Source organism: Mytilus galloprovincialis, chromosome 8, assembly GCF_965363235.1.
Source record: "Mytilus galloprovincialis chromosome 8, xbMytGall1.hap1.1, whole genome shotgun sequence".
NCBI lineage: Eukaryota > Metazoa > Mollusca > Bivalvia > Mytilida > Mytilidae > Mytilus > Mytilus galloprovincialis.
In genome coordinates, this window is record NC_134845.1 from 78,678,165 (window position 1) to 78,697,050 (window position 18,886).

At 31.2% G+C, this 18,886-nt stretch overlaps 1 protein-coding gene across 1 annotated transcript in view; it reads left to right on the forward strand.

Moving 5' to 3' along the window:
• Window positions 1-18,886, forward strand: part of LOC143042635 (uncharacterized) — a 41,208-nt gene that overhangs the window by 2,963 nt on the left and 19,359 nt on the right. The window contains exons 4-15 of the mRNA XM_076215043.1: window positions 1,074-1,172; window positions 1,526-1,627; window positions 2,175-2,273; window positions 4,421-4,522; window positions 5,782-5,880; window positions 7,042-7,140; window positions 8,451-8,549; window positions 9,895-9,993; window positions 11,599-11,697; window positions 13,996-14,076; window positions 16,891-16,906; window positions 18,527-18,787. Of these exons, the coding sequence (XP_076071158.1) occupies window positions 1,074-1,172; window positions 1,526-1,627; window positions 2,175-2,273; window positions 4,421-4,522; window positions 5,782-5,880; window positions 7,042-7,140; window positions 8,451-8,549; window positions 9,895-9,993; window positions 11,599-11,697; window positions 13,996-14,076; window positions 16,891-16,906; window positions 18,527-18,787 (1,255 nt within the window). The remainder of the gene's footprint in view (window positions 1-1,073; window positions 1,173-1,525; window positions 1,628-2,174; window positions 2,274-4,420; window positions 4,523-5,781; window positions 5,881-7,041; window positions 7,141-8,450; window positions 8,550-9,894; window positions 9,994-11,598; window positions 11,698-13,995; window positions 14,077-16,890; window positions 16,907-18,526; window positions 18,788-18,886) is intronic.

Sequence of the window (18,886 nt, forward strand, 5' to 3'; positions counted from 1 at the left end):
GGGGAAGCAACCTAAAAAGAATTGATTGTAAACTACAACTGTGTAAACATATATTACAGACATACACAAACAACCCAATACTTTCCTGTAACAGTAGGCGTCAAAGGCACCAGGACTATAATTTAGTACGCCAGACGCGCGCCTCGTCTTCATAAGACTCATAGTGACGTTCATATCAAAATATTTATAAAGCCAAACAAGTACAAAGTTGAAGAGCATTGACGATCCAAAATTCCAAAAAGTTTTGCCAAATACGGCTAATTGTAGTCATTATTCGCGTACTGACTATTGAACAACGGACGCATTAATCTAATGAGGTGTCAGATCACCAATTAAAAATCTCTATCTGATTAGCCTAATTTTGCATTTTTCACAGCTTACTTGATATTTTACCTTAAGTTTAAACTTATAGGTGTGTCCTGAATTATACCTGTGTCAGCTTTCTGCATGCAAATTTTCAACATACCTTTACAATCTTATAAGAAAAACTTACATTCGGAAAGAGTTACTCCAAAAATAAGCACTATTTTTCTGGAAATGTTTAATTAGTATACTATGGAGCGATGAATTTTTAATGCAGACTCATAAAAAAGTTAATTTTGAATCAAAATGGTCTTAATTGTCTCTTTCACCAAAAGTTTCATTTCTGCAAATTTGTTGGTTAGTTTAAGTAAACACTGACATCAAATGCACTATTTTGTGTCAGAGTACATACGTTCTAAATTAGACGGAGTAATTGGTGGTCTGACACCTAATGATAACAAAATAAAATCATATATATTCCAAGCTCTTTGTTCAGTTCACCAGACGTGAAAGGAGGAAATAGCTTACAGAAATGGTGAAAAGGAATAAGAAGTCATAGTTTAGTTAGTTTCTATTAACTTCACTGCTTGGTTTCGGTAACAAAAAACTACCACCACAATGAAACCTACAGAATAGGAATGGCAAATTTGTCTTACAGACAGTATTCTACATAACATACTTATTTTCTACACCGCATGTAATAAAAGTCATGTTTTAGCCTTTTTATAACATATTGATAAAGGTGTTTATGTGAATGATCTTTTTTGCAGAACTTGACTGCACTTCATTATGCATCTGCTTATGGACACAGGAACATCGTTTCAATTTTACTTGACAATGGCTTCAACTTAAATGCATTAACACTAGATGTAAGTACTGTGTCTATGTAAAAAGAGGGAAATATCAGAGTGTCTTTCAACAACTGAAAAAAGTACAATACCATGGCAAAAAACAAAAAATGAGGAAAAAAGACGAAGAAGGCCGCAAACAAGAGAAAATAAAAAAATGCGAAAAATAAACATCACACTATTGTTTTATACATAATAATGCAGTTTCATGGATCTTCAGGATATGAGTCTTCTAGAGCCCCTGCATCAGACACATTTATCTTAAGACAAACAGTCCATTAATAGATGCATGAGTTATTAGTCTAGTAAATAAACTATTTAAAGTTATCACTAGTATGTTAACAATTTCATATATCGTGTTATCGTCAACACAGGGCTGGACAATCCTTCATATTGCTGCCTTATATGGACATAAAGAAATTGTTTCTGATCTTCTTGGTAGAGGACTTGACCCAAACAAAGTAACACGCACACATGTGAGTATTGGAAACACAAAATTTTAATCCTGATGGATTTATTAACTTTTTTTAATGTTCTATAAATGTTATGCTCTAATTTGTAGATAAACATCACACTATGGACGTGACCGTGGTTTCGTGTGGTATTGTAGAATCACAATATACAAAATCAAACTCATTTAGAAGTCAGGAGGCTTCAGAGAACCCTTTTCAAGATTGTAAAGGGTATTTATAAAATGAAAGACGCCCCTGTTGGTGACCCTCTGCTGTTGTTTTTTATTTGGTCGGGTTGTTGTCTCTTTGACACATTCCCCATTTCCATTCTCAATTTTATCTCTTTATAACTGATTTCAATTTAACTTTCTGAGTAGAAAACTGCTAACCAAGGAAAAAAAGACGTGCTTACAATATTTTTAGCGGGTTCTCACACTGTGATTTTATGTTTTGATATCTTATTTGTCTTTAGTTAATTTTTATGTTCATGGCCATCACTGCTGTCTGGCATTTATTCATAGATGTTATATGTGTATGTTCATATAATTACAATTATACTGATTATTGACAGGGCGTGTCTGTACTCCACTGTGCAGTTGAAAATGGACAAGCGGAGATTGTGTCTGAACTACTTGACAACAATTGTGATCTTCACAGAGTGACAGACTATGTAAAAATCATTTGATATCTATCAGAAATAAATTGTACTTGATAGAATGGATATAAGATAAGCTGAATACATATATGATTCATTTTTAAATGATAAATCTTTGATAAAATTTATAAATCTCATATTAAATTTTAGAATGTTTAGACTCTTTCGCCATTGAGGAACCGTTACGCCATTGAGGTTACGACGAATAAGGCAAAATTGGTATATTGGTCAAAACAAAAGCGAGCTCATATTATTGAATGATGTTTTTTACAGCGTAAAACTTAGCAAATTACAACTATCTTTCCAAATGGGTAAATTGTCTTTTATTAAACACTTGTACAGTTGGACACCGTTTTAACTTTCCTAAAATATGTCAAAAAAAGTGAACAGAACTAACATTTATTCTATTTGTTTATATTGTATTCATTTGTTGTTATCTAAAATATTATTAGTTACATAGTGTTCTAGTGACCTAATACGGTATATATAGGGTTAGTAAATTCCATATGAAATTTACTGACCCCATATATACCGTATTATGTCACTAGCACACTATGTAGCGAATTTATCTTACCGATTATCTGAACGTGTGAAATTAAGACTAGGGATTCTCAAAATGAGCAAGTCTTCAATACTGTTAGCATTTAGAAAATACTTCCATTGATCGAATTTACTGACCCTATATATACCGTATTAGGTCACTAGAACACTATGTAACGAATTTATCTTACCGATTATCTGAACGTGTGAAATTAAGACTAGGGATTCTCAAAATGAGCAAGTCTTCAATACTGTTAGCATTTAGAAAATACTTCCATTGATCCTACAAAAACAGATGCCAACAATAACGACTTGTAAGGTTTAAATGTGTTTTATGAATTTATTTCAATCTTAATCATCAATTTCTTCGTCTGTTGGAACTTTTAAGATTTTTTCTCAGTACTGTTTTGTTTTTATAAAGAGACATAACACCATTACTAACCGGGTAGGAAATAAGCCCCGCCCCCTTCTTATCTAATATGGAATATAAAGGGACATAACTCCACTTCTAATCGTGTATGAGATAAGCCCCGCCTCCCTTCTAACCAAATATCAAATATACACGGTTTGCACACGGACGCTTTTAACCAATCAGATTCCTGGAAATGTATAGGAGGTAAGATAATGTAGGATATGTTTGTTTCTTCTTTGAAAAGTTCTTATTATTGTATACAAAAAGGAGATGTGGTATGATTGCCAATGAGACAACTCTCTACAAGAGAGCAGAATGACACAGAAAATTTGTTTTAGAAAATTCGATTTATTGAACAGTGGTATGCTACAATTGCCTTTCTTTGCTAAATTGACCGTATGATCTTATGAACTATTGTAATTTACTAATAGCAAACTTTGAATGAACCTTGTTAAACCACTTTTGTAATACAAATCTATACAAAAAGATTTTAACATGTGATAATATTTGTTTATAATTGATACGATCACCGTGTAATAAAATATTTACCTCTAATAAAAATCCCAAAAGAGTTCTGTATATATTTGGGTTTCTAAAGAACATGTACTATTTTTGTAAATAATAACTGAAATAGTACATATAGCTAGGATTATTAGATATGAATGCCAATGAGACAACTCTCCATCCAAGTCACAATGTACATTTTAAACTACATACGCATTATCATAAACAAACATTATTAAAATTAAATTTCAAACGTTAATCCATAGCAGCTTTCACCTATTCTATCCAACTAATGATAAATCTTAAACAGTTTTGAGCAGCACACGCCTATAACATATTTTGACAGATACACAGGAGTACAGACCAGTACTTTGGCAGATTATTCTGGTTGATGTGAAGAAAGGTTACTGATCCGAACAAATATAATGCGACTTTCACACAAGTGGTAGGTTGCTAACTATCAAACCAGGTTTAATCCTCCATTTTCTACGTAAGAAAACGCCTGTATCTAATTAAGTTTATGACAGTTTTTATCCATTCAATTGTTGTAATTTTGTTGTTTTACTTTCTAAACATTTCAAACTTCTTTGTTTTCTTTATTTCTTTCGATTTTGTATTATCTATTTTGTGGTATACATCATTTTGACATTTCTACAGACGCCACATATAATTTTCTATTTATATATTTTATGTATTTATTTTGTAGGGTAGAACAGTCCTTCATTGGGCAGCTGACAATGGACATATAGAAATAGTTCCTGTACTGCTTGACAAAGATTTAGACTTGTTGAATTATGTAGACAAAGATGTTAGTATATGCATTAGGGTATATTCGTATTTTTTAACCAAATTGGAATTCAGAAAGGTACATATTCATTCAGTATGAAATTTCTTTTACTATTGTGTAATATTGTGAATGTGGGAAATCTCTGATTGAAAAGCAAACAAAATCTGGAGTTATGCTAATCTTTTTTTTCTTTGCTGCTTATATCGACCTTTTTTGTGCGATTTTTGGCGTGTAATGGTTCCATGGCAACTTTTTCCTCATTTTCCTTCTCTAAGACTCGCAGCGATTTTGTTTAAAAATATTTTACAACTTTTGTCCTTCAGTGATTTTTGCGTTGCTGATAGTTATCAAAGATACAAGAATTATAATTTAGTACGCCAGACGCGCGTTTCGTCTACATAGGACTCATCAGTGACGCTCATATCAAAATATTTATAAAGCCAAACAAGTACAAAGTAGAAGAGCATGGAGGATCCAAAATTCCAAATAGTTGTGCCGAATACGGCTAAGGTAATCAATGCCTGGGATAAGAAAATCCTTAGTTTTTCGAAAAATTCAAAGTTTTTTAAACAGGAAATTTATAAAAAAATGTCCACATAATGGATATTCATATCAACACCGAAGTGTTGACTACTGGACTAGTGATACCCTCGGGGACGAAAAGGCAACTAGCAGTGGCATCGACCCAGTGGTGTAAATAGTTATCACAGGTACCAGTATAATAATTTAGTACGCCAAACGCGCGTGTCTTCTACATACGACTCACCAGTGACGCTCATATCGAAATATTTATAAAGCCAAACAAGTACAAAGTTGAAGAGCATTGAGGATTTAGTATAATTGCCAATGAGATAACTGTCGATTCAACATGATGTGGACGCAAGTCACTAAAGGTAATCGTACAATGAGCTCAACCCATACCATATAATTACTCATATAAGACACCAATATGATACAATGCTAAAAAATTTAAACGGAAAAAAATGGTATGATATATGATAAAACAATTATCAAAGAACAAATATGCCAGATAACAACAAACGACAACCACTGAATGATAGGCTTTTGACAGTAAAGTACCGATGACTTTCTCCATTGTTTTTGAACGATTTGTGGTGTTGTAGTTTGGTCTATAATTGGTATACCGTTGAAACCTACTGTAATACATATACAAGGTGCGTACTTTGATACCGTCCCCTTACACAAGACAAATAAATCACAATCAGTGTTTGGTAGATTCATAAAGAATCAAATTATTATATCATTTTATAATTATACAGGGTTGCTTAGCACTCCATTTAGCAGCTCAAAATGGAATTATGGACATTGTATGTGAATTACTCCGCAGAGGATCAGATTCGAATGCAGCTACTTCAGATGTAGGTATAATTTAAGGTAGATTCATGGTATACCGCCATCTTAGATTGTACAATCACGGTACAAAATCGGTCTAGTTGTTTGCCTAAATCTGCAAATTTGGAGACGGATTTGGAATTCAATGGTTAGACTGTTTTTTTTTTTATATAAAGAAATCTTGTTAATTAATTGTATTACAGAAAATATTTGAACAAATATCATTTTTTTTTTTTAAATAATATTTTTCAAATGAGCCATGTAAGGGAGATAACTCTTTTAGTACAAATATTATACTGGGCTAATAGGAATTTTTATTTTTTATTTTTACTTCTAGCATGAAAACAAGTTCGGTGACACCATGTTTTCTTTTTATTTTCTTAAAATATATTATGAAACATATCTTCTCACAATTTATTTCAAAATTCTATTTCATAGAATTTTTTTTTTTATTCACACTGACGTGGTTTTTCATGAACAAACTAACCAAATTTTGGCAATTTTAGCGAGACATAACTTAAAAAATAGTACGGTGACCCATACTTTTTATTAGATTTTTGATAAAAGCATATTAAATTCTTCAATTTGGCAAATTATAAGAAAATTCTGTTTCAAAAAATATATACTTATGATCTACCTTAATAGCTTGCGAGCAAAGGTTTCAGGATCATTATCATTTTTAAAAGAAGCCTACCATTTTAGGAATGGTATCATTGGTTTGCTATCAACTTCTGCATACAAAAAAAAACTTTTAAAGCTTGGGAAGAATGACTGAAAGCATGTATATAGAAGTTCGTGTAAAAAGTAAATTAAGAAAAGCATCATGAAATTTTCAGATATTTTCACAACGTTTTTACACTATTTCTTGTACATAAATCTTGTCGCTGTTTAGAAAAAAGTTGCCTGTCATGAATTTAATATTATATATGAAATGAAATATGTTTAGTTATCATTTATCTAGACTAAATAACACATGAATTTTACCGTATGATAAAACCATTAAATTTATGAAAATTCCATATTTTTCGAATTGGTTCTTAGCGGGCTGATATGAAAAGTTTCTCACATGCTTCAACTTTTATCACTTGGTGCTTGGGTTGATATTGCACCAATGGCTGATAATACATGCAATATAAAAAATGCCATGTAATAATCTGATAATATCAAATTTTATCACGACAATATAGGGCAATACAGCATTACATTTGTCATCAAGCACTGGACATAAGGAAGTGGTAACTGTCCTCCTTGACCATGCTGCAGATCCAAATACAAAAAACGAAGAAGTGAGGTTTAGTCGTGTAATCTAATATCTTATGTAACGAACTTTACTTTCGATACACGAAAAAGCAAATTTCTATAAACGAAAAGTTAAATGCTGTTCATTTTCATAATCACTGTGATATCTGATAGTAATTAGAATTAAGGATTCTATTCAAATCTTAGATTATTCGGTGATATCGATGTATGATCTTATTTTGAATGCGGTATATACATTGGAGCTTAACATCTTGCACTTGAAATGGCATAAACATTATTCTGAATAAAAGGAAATGAGGCAAAACGTCAACGAGACGGGTGCAAAACAATAAAACTCAAACAAAATAAAGTAATTTTTTAAATATGTATATTATTGATAAGTGTTTAATGCAACGTAGTATTGACAGAACTGATAGATGGTATGCAATCAATTTTACATGAGAATGAAACACCTGAATTAAATCATATTCTTAGTATTATTGACCAATTCAACATTTACTATACAGAACTTCATGTATCCAAAAGAAGATGTGGTATGATTGCCAATGAGAAAACTCTTCAAAAGAAACCAAATGGCACATTAATTAACAAATATAGGTCACCGTACGGCCTTCAACAATGCGCAAAGCCAATACCGCATAGTTAGCTTTAAAATGCCCCGAAATGTATGTAGTTCTTGCAATTTACAACTAACAGAATTAGTAGCGAATATCATGCTTTTAGGGTGGTACCTAAAACTACAGGAAGATAACTGTAAAATCAGCTAAACGTTTTAATTACGTTGTGTTGTTTAGGGAACATTAAGCTTCTCGATGATCAACATAAGTGTTTGTCAAACTGCTATATAATCAGTGTCATTTTTCTGATAAAACGGTTGGTTAAATTTTTTTGATTTTTTTATATTTTTGTCAAAGGGTCAAAGTAAATTAATTTTAGTTAAGGTGTTGGGTACCACCTTAACTGGTTGTAAACTGTACATGGTTAAATACGGAAGCAACCTTAAATTAAAGAAATAAGCAAAGCAGTTACCAGGGGGGGGGGGGGGGGGGGGCGCAATAAAAAATTTATATATGTATGGCGTCATCCATCTGACGAGCTTCATGATTTCCCTATTATTATTCATTTGTTATTTATAATCTCCATTCGTTTGTATTTAGCCGTATTTGAACTTGTAATCTGAATAATTTGTTTGATTACAATAGGCACTTTTATATAAAACATTATTTAAGTATCGAGTAAAAACACATTTGCTTGATAATGCATTGCAATAAAAGTACATATTAAATGACTGCATTAAAAAAAAAATTGAATATTAAATTGTATCATCACTGTATAGGGCAATACAGCATTACATTTATCTGCAAGGAATAGACACAAGGAAGTAGTTTTAGTTCTCCTTGACCATGCTGCAGACCCAAACGCAGTGGATGCAGATGTGAGTAATTAACTAAGGAGGTTATGTCATGACACTATATATATGTTCCTTAAAATCATTTATTTAAGGGCATACGATACAGTTTTAGGGGAGGTAAAAACGTTGCTAACGTAAAATATTATTTTTGCAACTTCAAAATCTGACATATCGGCAAAAAATGCATTTTTCGACTGATTTTTATCAGTCAAACGTATTTGACTTGAAAACGAGTTCATGAACCCATATTTTTTTTAATGACATTTGGTTTGATTACGTATGAAGATTATTTTACCAATTTTTATTAAAACATCAATAGTGTAATTTTTTAAAATCTGATAAATATTCAGCAAAAAAAGACGTTTTGTTCTACATTCATGAACATTTGATAAAGATGATTTATTGGTAAAAATAAAATGCATGAATTTATAGGCCATTTATATGTAACAGGAGTAACAATAAATTTAACAACAAACAGCTTGTGGGAGGGATAAATCATACTGCATAAAGAATCACTCTGATTCAAACCAAAAATTCTCTGAAACTCTAAGTTTTTGGTTGGGTTCGTGTTGCTTAGTATTTAGTATTCCATGTTGTGTCTTCTGTATTATTATTTTTCTGCTTGTCGTTTTATTTTTAGCCATGGCCTGTCAGTTTATTTTCTGTCTATGAGTTTGACTCTCCCTCTGGTATCTTTCGTCCAACTTTTGTGTTTTTATCTTTTAAAAAAGATTTTTTGACCTCATTTTACTGAAAAAGTATCAAATGAAGGTATATTTTTGATTGCATATTTGATTTAATCAGGTGAAAAACAGCATATTTGGAAATTTTAATCAACATTTGAATACGGAAATTAACTGTTTTTGAATTTTGAATTTTTGAAATACTAAGGCTTTTCTACCTCAGGAAATGATTACTTTAGCTGTTCAATATATTATGCAATCCTGATTAGTCTTTTGTAGACGAAACGCACGTCTGACGTAAATACAAAATGTTATACTGGTATCTATGAAGAGTTTATTCCCGTGCAGATACAAAAAGTAAATTATTAAAAAGTAAAATCACAAAAGTACAGAACTCGGAGGAAAATTCAAAACCAAATGACAAAATCAAAAGCTCAAACATGTCAAACGAGTAGACAACAACTTTCATATTCCTGACTTGGTACAGGCGTTTTTTATATGTATAAAAAAGTTGATTAAACTGGGTTCTATAGCAAGCTAAATCTGACACTTGAAATACATTGTCAACCAATGCGGTAAGTAAAATATAGTAACACAATTATGCAATAATATAAAATATAGATGTAAAATAATAGATGAATAAATTAACAGATTTTTTAATGTGAAATTGTATCGTTATTGCATAGGGCAATACACCACTAATTTTATCAGCTGGTATTGGACACAAGGAAATCGTTTCTATTCTACTTGACAAAGATGCAGATCCAAACGCTAAAAATGTAGATGTGAGTTATACGTACATGTATATGTGTTTGTGGCGTTGTTCTAATATCTTTTCTGTAAGAAAACTATGTATATAAACAGAGAGCAATGCAATATATATGTCTTATAGATGTCTATTTATGATCTTGCAATTAATTGTGATTTTCCAACAGATATCGCTCTGCCAGAACTATGTTTCATACTCACAAGAGATACAGAAACTCATTCCACCACCTTAGTAACGATATAAAACGCTTTTAATAGTTCTGTGCAAATAAATCCTTTGGAGTATTATCCACTTATACTTTTCTAATCGGACAATATACTTTGTACTACAAATGCCATGTGTAAACGGAGGTATATGATTGTGTAAGATTGATCTTTTAATTACCGAACGTGAATTATTCCCGATTGTGACTGTTTTGCTGAGTGTGAATTCGCATTGTTATAAGACGTGTCACGGTACTTTTCTATCCCAAAGTCATGTAATACTATTTAGTTTTGATGTTACATTTGTTATTCTCATCGGATTTTGTTAACTGTCTTAACGTCTTTTTTGTTATATTCGTGTGTTATGGTAAAGATAATTAATCACCCCTTTATTTATAAGATTTTAGTTTGGTTCAAGGAAATTTATACGATATATTTGGTTTACAGTTTGATTCAGAAGAAACACCGACATAGCTAGATAATACAATTGATTATCTAATTAGTACCACACTTTGATATTAATAGGTATTGCAATTTCCCTTGTTATTAATAAATGTAATATCAGTATTACAAATCTAATCTTGAATCAATCCTAATTCTATCTCATTTTGGGAATCATTTTTAGAAATTCAAATATGACGTCACTTTGTGTGTTTTTGTAGAATTTCAAATGTGACGTCATTTTGTGCGTTTAGGCTTTGGCTAACTCTGCTGTGTATTTTTATGTGCTGGATTATGTCGTTTATATTCTGCAGTTTGTCACCAATTCGGTTTTATCATGTATATCTATCATATAGTCATTTTATCAAATTGACTGTCTGCGAAAGTATAAATTATTCTAAATAATAAGGATGTTCTTATCCCAGGCAGAAAATTCTAGCCGTATTGCACACGACGTTTTGGAACTTTTATTCCTCCGTGCTCTTCAACTTGTTTTGGCTTTCGAACTTTTTTCATCTGAGCGTCACTTGTTAGTCTTGTGTGGACAAAACGTACGTATGGCGTATTAGATTTTAAACCTGGTACCTTTTGTTAGCTATTATTCGTGTGTTTCTCTGTCCTATATGTTATCCCATTTATCTATATTGTAGTCCTTTCATGTAATGTTGTCATTTTAATGTTATATTCAACATTGCCATAAAAGCGGGAGGTTTGGGATGCCACAAAACGAGGTTCAACTCACTATTTTGTTCTAAAAATGTCCTGTACCAAGTCAAGAAAATGGCGATTGTTTAATAATAGCTCGTTTCTGTATGTGTTACATTTTAATGTTGTGTTTCTGTTGAGTCGTTGTTCTCCTCTTATATTTGATGCGTTTCCCTCCGTTTTATATTGTAACCCGGATTTGATTTTTTCTTAATCAATTTATGAGTTTCGAACAGCGGTATACAACTGTTAACTTTATTGATATTATATAGGGATACACAGCACTCCATTATGCAGCTACTCATCTTAAAAGGGAAATAGTGTCAATACTTGTTGTGAGAGGCGCTAAATTAGATTCATCCACAACCGATGTAAGTATCTAATGAAAGTTTTGATTTATACATTTTTCTCAATTTAATCCCTTTCATCATTTAATATCATATATTTTTTTTTAAGAATACAAAAAATATGAAAAGAGAAATTCGATATGATTGACTAATATATTCAACCGTACATTCTGCCTTCAGTAATGAACAAATGCATGCCATATAGATTTAAAAAAAAAAAGAAATAACAAAAGATTGGACATTTCATAATAGGAAACCAAATCCCTGAGTTGTTAGCATATTTGATTAAAAAATAGGGAGGAAATAAAAAAAAAATATCTTAATTACAAGCTTCTACTGACTGTGGCTAGTTTGAACTTGTTTATTACTGCTTAACGACCCTTCTGACACAGACAATCACAACATGAGAAGTCAAAAAATAAAAACTGACTCATCACAACACCCAAAGAACAAAAACTACCCACAAGAAGACAAAAGATCACACAAAAAACCGAGTCAAGAGTATGTGCAGCTACTGAAAGTTTGTTAAAAACAATGTCGTCAATGGTCAAGACTTCTCACAGAGTTATACAAATGACGAACGTTGACGTCAAGCCATCAATGGACTATTGCTTGCGAATTTAATTTATTCTCGTTTCTTTTTCTCTGCATTCAAACGTCTTATATTCAAATACCAGCAATTGTAAACTAGAAGAGTATAGCTCCAACAAATATATAAAATTTACAAAGTTTAATAAAACGTTTTTGAATTGTTAAAAACTTTTGTTTCACGTAAAAACTCCGAATTCAGTGGTCACAATTCTCTGGCAAACATGTTTTTGGAAATTTGGGTATAAAAGGGTCACATTTATACTGAACCCCACAATTAATTGAAAAAGGTGAGAGCAAAGCAGCTACTAGTACCTTCGACGACAGTTGATTAAATAAATGAAATTCAGCAGGCAAGCAACACAGACATATTTCTCAAATAAATTTATACTAACATGTTACCTATTTAACACTGTAATTAAATCTCTAAATATTGTTTTAATTGGTGTTTTAATTGGTTTTGTTATCACTAAATTAAAACCATACTTAATATTACATGTAATTATGTAATTTCCAGCTGGTACTACTATCTGTCGATACTTATAGTGTGGCATTGCACAAAGTCGTGTTTTCCTCTGTCCGTAAATGACGTCCTTATACTTAATCCATTAGATGTTGGATGTGTACTGATAAATATTTTAGTCTAAGTTATATTATTTTTGTCATTAGTTGTTATTGAATGTTTACTAGCTGTTAGTAAAAGCGAATAATTTTAGATCTGTACTTATTGTCTTTTTAATTTTGAAGGAACCCGTCCACGTCCTCTGTGTTTCTGTTAGATGTATTTTCTATCTATATCCATCTGATGAGCAAAGCCCTTTTCAACTGATTTTTATAGTTTGTACTTATATTGTTCTGTTACACCACTGTCCCAGGTAAGGAAACGATTTAACGTTGATAATCATGAATAACAACGCCACATTCTTTATGTATTCCTCCCAAATCGGACACCCGTAGTTCAGTGGTTGTCATTGGTTTATGTCTGTTATATTTGTTTTTCGTAAACTGTTTTGATATAAATAAGCAGTTAGTTTTCCCAACGAAATAGTTTTATATTTTCAGGTTTCAAGTTATACATTACGCAACGGTGTTCTGGCACGGTGCATTAAAATCTCATATAAATTTTAAAGGAATACTTTTATCTGCATTATCAAGCAGGATAATTATATTTTCTCTCATTCTATTGCAATTTAAACGTTTTCTAATCCATAAATTGTATGAAACAATTTAATCGACATTTGGGTGACGGTAATTTCAGAAGATGATTGGAGGATTTTATGGGTCAGAACCTTCATCAGCTCACTGGATGTATCAAAATATGCTAAAAGGTGTGAATGAAATTGACAACTTCTTTGAATGTAATAGTCACTCGAAGGGGATTTTCGTTAAACAAAAAACAAAGAAATTTTTTTTTTTTTAATCATTAGAGAAACAGATTCTTTCAAATTTACACGTGGATTATCGGATTTATACTATATTTATTCAAGGCTCTGACTTTAAAATTTATATTTTTACTATGTCGATTGGATAAATCATATAATACTCAAGGTAAGAATCTATAGTGTGATTGATAATATTACAATAAATTAAATCAATTGAAATTGAATAACAATCATAAATCTTCAAAAATAAATGCCGAACAATAGAGAGTCTAATATGGTGTGTACACCAAATCAATTTCTCAATTTTCCATCTGTTTTTACTAAATTATCTCACTTATTCTTATTTTCGAAGGGAGAAACTGCATTAGATTTGGTATCCTATCGTTGTCTTCCTAAGACCAACCGACGAAGGGAAATGAAAAGCTTTCTTCAGGTAAGAATTTGCAAAATATATTGTTATAAAATATTATTGTGGTCTAAAGAAAATGCTGCGTTTGATTAAAAAAAACGAGCAACAAAAACCCTTAAAGGCTTGAAAGTCCAACATATACATTATTCATTTGTTTTCCATTCGTTCGATGTGTTTTATCATTTGATTTGCCGTTTGATCAGGGACTTTCCGTTTTAAATTTTCCTCACAGTTCAGTATTTGTTTGATTCTTTTTCATTTGCCTGTCTCAATATGCTCAATTACTTGACCTTGTTCGTGGATGTACTATTTTTTCTTCTAAATAAATACTCTCGTACTTTTTTCAAAGACACAGTATGATGACAACTTTATGCATCCTTGTCTCGGTTCTGCATTTTTTCCAGACAAAGGTGTGCAGTGTTATAGTATACAAAACCATAGTTTATAAACAAAGTTTAAATGACAACGAGGCTAGTAATAAGACATTATTCTAACTCGGTCATGAATGCGAATATAGTTCATGGTTTCAGTTGTAGTATTTTGCTGAAATATTGAGGAAGATAACTATTTTGCTCCATACATTTTTCTAAAAAGCAGAAAGAAATTGACAGCTTTTTTGGAAAATCATTTTTTTATATCACGTGAATATATACTAGTCAACAAAAGAAACGATACACGACTTTTTTCAAATCAAAGATGAAGTTTTCCGTTTATAGGACCAATATTGAAGGTAGTAATACTTAAGGGGGTTCGCGGGTCTAAATCATTTATGTAGGATTTCTCTATATTTTTCTATAAATGAACTTTATCTTATAGATAATAGAAAAATTAAATAAAAAAGTGGGGTCACCGTTCATTTGCGCTCACAATCTGCCTTCGAAAGAAGCATACATTTTTGTAAAGGTGTTTTTTTTTTCTGTTGAAGTAATAGGAGAAATAAAGGTAATATCGAAATAAAAAAAAGAAATTTATTACAGAAATCGCTAAAATTTTACAATGATTTAGTTTAAGTACAGCTTATATGGAAATTATATTAAAAAAGATAGGTCACTGATGAGTTGAAAAAGATATTTCAATTTTAGAGCCAAAAAATGGCATTTTTCCACCAAAGAGAGATAATTTGGAACTTTTTCAATGATGTATACATTTTGAAAGTCATCTAGGGCCAACACGAATTGATTGTTTTGAATGATTTTTGTACCATATGATAAAGTAACAACTAAAAAAGGAAATAAATAAAATTTGTAATGAAAAACAAATGTTTGATTTTTTTCTGAAATTTTTATACCCTCGAGCCTCCTTAATGACCATGGAAATATAAATCCGTTTAAAATAATTTTTTTTGCTTCCATGACTTCATTTGACGAAGTTTGAATTTTTTTTGACAAAATTTACATAAAACGACAATTTTAAAAACAGAAGTTCCAAATAATGATGCAAACCTCTCATTTAAAGGTAAAGACAATGTTTGCAATCAAATCTTTTTTTAAATCATACTGTTTCTTCGTTTACTTGTAAAGCAAAGTTCGGCCCTACAAGAAATTGTTAAAATGTATACATTATCAATAGATTTTCCATAGACAGTACGTGTAAAGTGAAATTTAAAAAACGGTAACAATCTCAAAACGAATCCGAAAGGTTCCAAATTTACAGTGTGTTGTTTTTGATATCTAAAGCGTTGATTTGCGACGAAAACAATTTTAATGTTTTTTGCATTTTTTTGAGAATTAAAAAAAAACCACTTTTTTTACGAAAAATTTAGAAAACGATATTTCAACCCATTAGTTACAACATAAGTATAACTTGATTAGCATTTTAAATATTTTTGAACATATTTGAAAATTCATCAAGTACTTAAAACATTTTGTGTCGATTTTTTTCCCACTTTCCGCAAAAATAATTTGCACCCTATGATCGTTTACACGGAATTTAGATACTTTCCGAGAGGTTTTAATAATCATTATCGTATGTGCATAGATTGCAAATGAAAGATTTTTAAAATAGTGTATCTCTTTTTGTTTTATATATTAAATACTTTTTGATAAATTTTATTCAAAAGTCGTGTATCGTTTCTTTTGTTGACTAGTATATATAAATACAAAGAAATATGGGCTAGAAACTGTTTTTTTCTTATTACTGTTGCATTAATATAGTGTTAACGTAGTAACTAGTTTTAGCTGTAATATTCAGTTTAATTCGAATTCACTGTTTGCACATGTTAGCTATTTTTTGGCTTTTCCTTTTACAATTGATACACTATTTGAATCAAATAAAAAAAAGTGGATTGAATCAAGTTATTCATAACACTCATGTGTTTTACCTGAATCCCTCTTATTGCAATTTATGTTTCTGCTTTATACATTTCACACAGAATCTTGTTATTGACTTCCTAGTGGACAAATCACAGATAAATAAAGTTTTTGTATGTAAATCAAAATATATGTCAACTCCTTATTTATTAAAAATTTCCCATTTAAATGAAATTGCAAAAAAACATGAATAAACATTTTCATTATTGCACACGTTCAATCAGAGGTGACGACACTAATTAACCCTAGATTGTTTGATTAACAGATTAAGTGGATTGATAGGGCAATACACATGTCGCTTTAGGAAAAGGTTACCGGTACATCAACAATCTACAAATGTTCGTTGACTTGTAGAATCAATTCTTTTGAAATAATTTATATTTTCGTATGAGAATTTATGATGATATACAATAATGAACACACGATTATCGCATATCATCACCGTAAGTCTGACTTTTATCGATCAACACTTTCACAATACACATTCAGAAAACTACTGTTGCCTTTATTATTCAGCTTTTTTTTTCAGGAGGAAATACAGAAAGGTAAGGACATGTTTTTTACATATCTCAATTAATATGTTACGTTCAGATAACAATTGTACTTGGTACAGTACCTGTGAATTCATAAATACCCATTGGATATCAATTTTTGTGGATTTAATTGTACCAAAAAATACAAACGACACAACAGAAATACAACATTAAAATGTATCATACACGGAAACGAACTACAATATAACAATGGTCATTTTCCTGCCTTGGTACAACAAAAAAAGAAAAAAATGCTAGGTTGAACCTTGTTTTGTGGCATGCCAAACCTCCCTCTTTAATGACAATGTTAAATATAACATTAAAACGACAACGCAACATGACATATAAGCGATATTAACATAAATATAATATAGATAGATAACGACCTCGTGCAATTGAATTCTCTATGTCTACTTCATTTCATATTTAGGTTAAACATTTATTTTAATCATCGTTTCTGCCATTATAAAAGAGGGGCTGAAGATATCAGAGTCAAACTCATAAATCAAAAATAAGCTGACAACGCCATGGCTAAAAAAAAACCCAAAAAACAACAGACAAATGATAGGACAAAAGACACAACATAGAAACTAAAGACTAATCAACACGAAGTCCACCATAAACTGGGTGTGATTTCAGGTACTCTGGAAGGGTAAGTAGATCCTTCACTCGTCGTGTTACTCATGTTATTACAAACCCGGTAGTCTAATTCGGTAGGTCACAATCGTTGTGAAAATGGAAGTGAATTGTGGTTACGACATAAGAAACATATCCGATATTATCTGTGAAACAGTTATCCCATAACAGTCAACCAACTCGTGATGGTGTCCGTAAAATATAGGAAGGAGAGATTTCAATTTTCAAATAAGAATGAGTATTTGTGGATCGAATAAGAGAATCAAATGATTTGCCTTTGTTTCACTTTCAATGTTGACATATCTTTTCTAATAATACCGAGAACGCATAATTCATGAATACTCAATTTCTAGCTAGAGGTTATTTAAAGGCCACATTAATACGTATCCAATGAGGTCAGATTATTCACTTGCAAGTGAATAAATAATCATCGACGTGTATTAGCTTGTTTTGAACCATTCTGGCAGCTAAAATCGAATTATTATTTCACTATTTCACTTTCATTAATAATTGAAAAAAATAATGATATTTTGATTTTTTTTATATATCTCTCGTAGCCAGTGCCCTTTTAACGCCGTTACTATTTTTAATATTATAAAACAAATTGGTTACAGATGCGCATGAAGCGGGTCTTTGTGTAGCAACGCTAAATAAAATCTATGTATTTAAAAGCAATAAAGGATGGATATAACATGTATAATAAGGTTAGATATGAGTGCCAATGAGACAACTCTCAATCAAAACAATTTGTAAAACTAAACCATTATAGGTAAAAGTACGGTCTTAAGCATAGTGGAGCCTTGGCTCACACCGAACAACTAGCTATAAACGACCCAAAAAGTACTTCTGTAAAGCCATTAAAACAAAACAAAAACATCGGTCTTATATTTATGTATATAAAAACGGGAAACGAGAAACCCTTATGAACCACATAAAAAATGGCAACTACTGAACATCAGATTCCTGTTTTCACACATCATAGTTATGCCTTTCCAGGTGAACTTCTGCAAAAGCTGAGAGGGTTAGGGTTTCAAACAGCTTCTGATTTACAAGATCTACTACTTGTTAGCTCATTTAAGAGTTACTGGAATAGGGTATATTTGGTGGGTCCATATTCTGTTGGAAAAAGTTGTTTAGCGAAAATTCTCGTTGGTGAACCAGTTCCAGTATCAAGAGAGTCCACCGATGGCATATGGATCTGCATGGGAAAAGCTGGTATGGATGTGGATGAAATGAAATGGATAAATTTTGAGAAGGGTACGTTTATACGTTTATACATGAGGTAATCATCTTGACATTTTCTTCTTTCTCAATGATGTAAATATCTACACTTATTCGAAGGTTTGCTGCAGATTA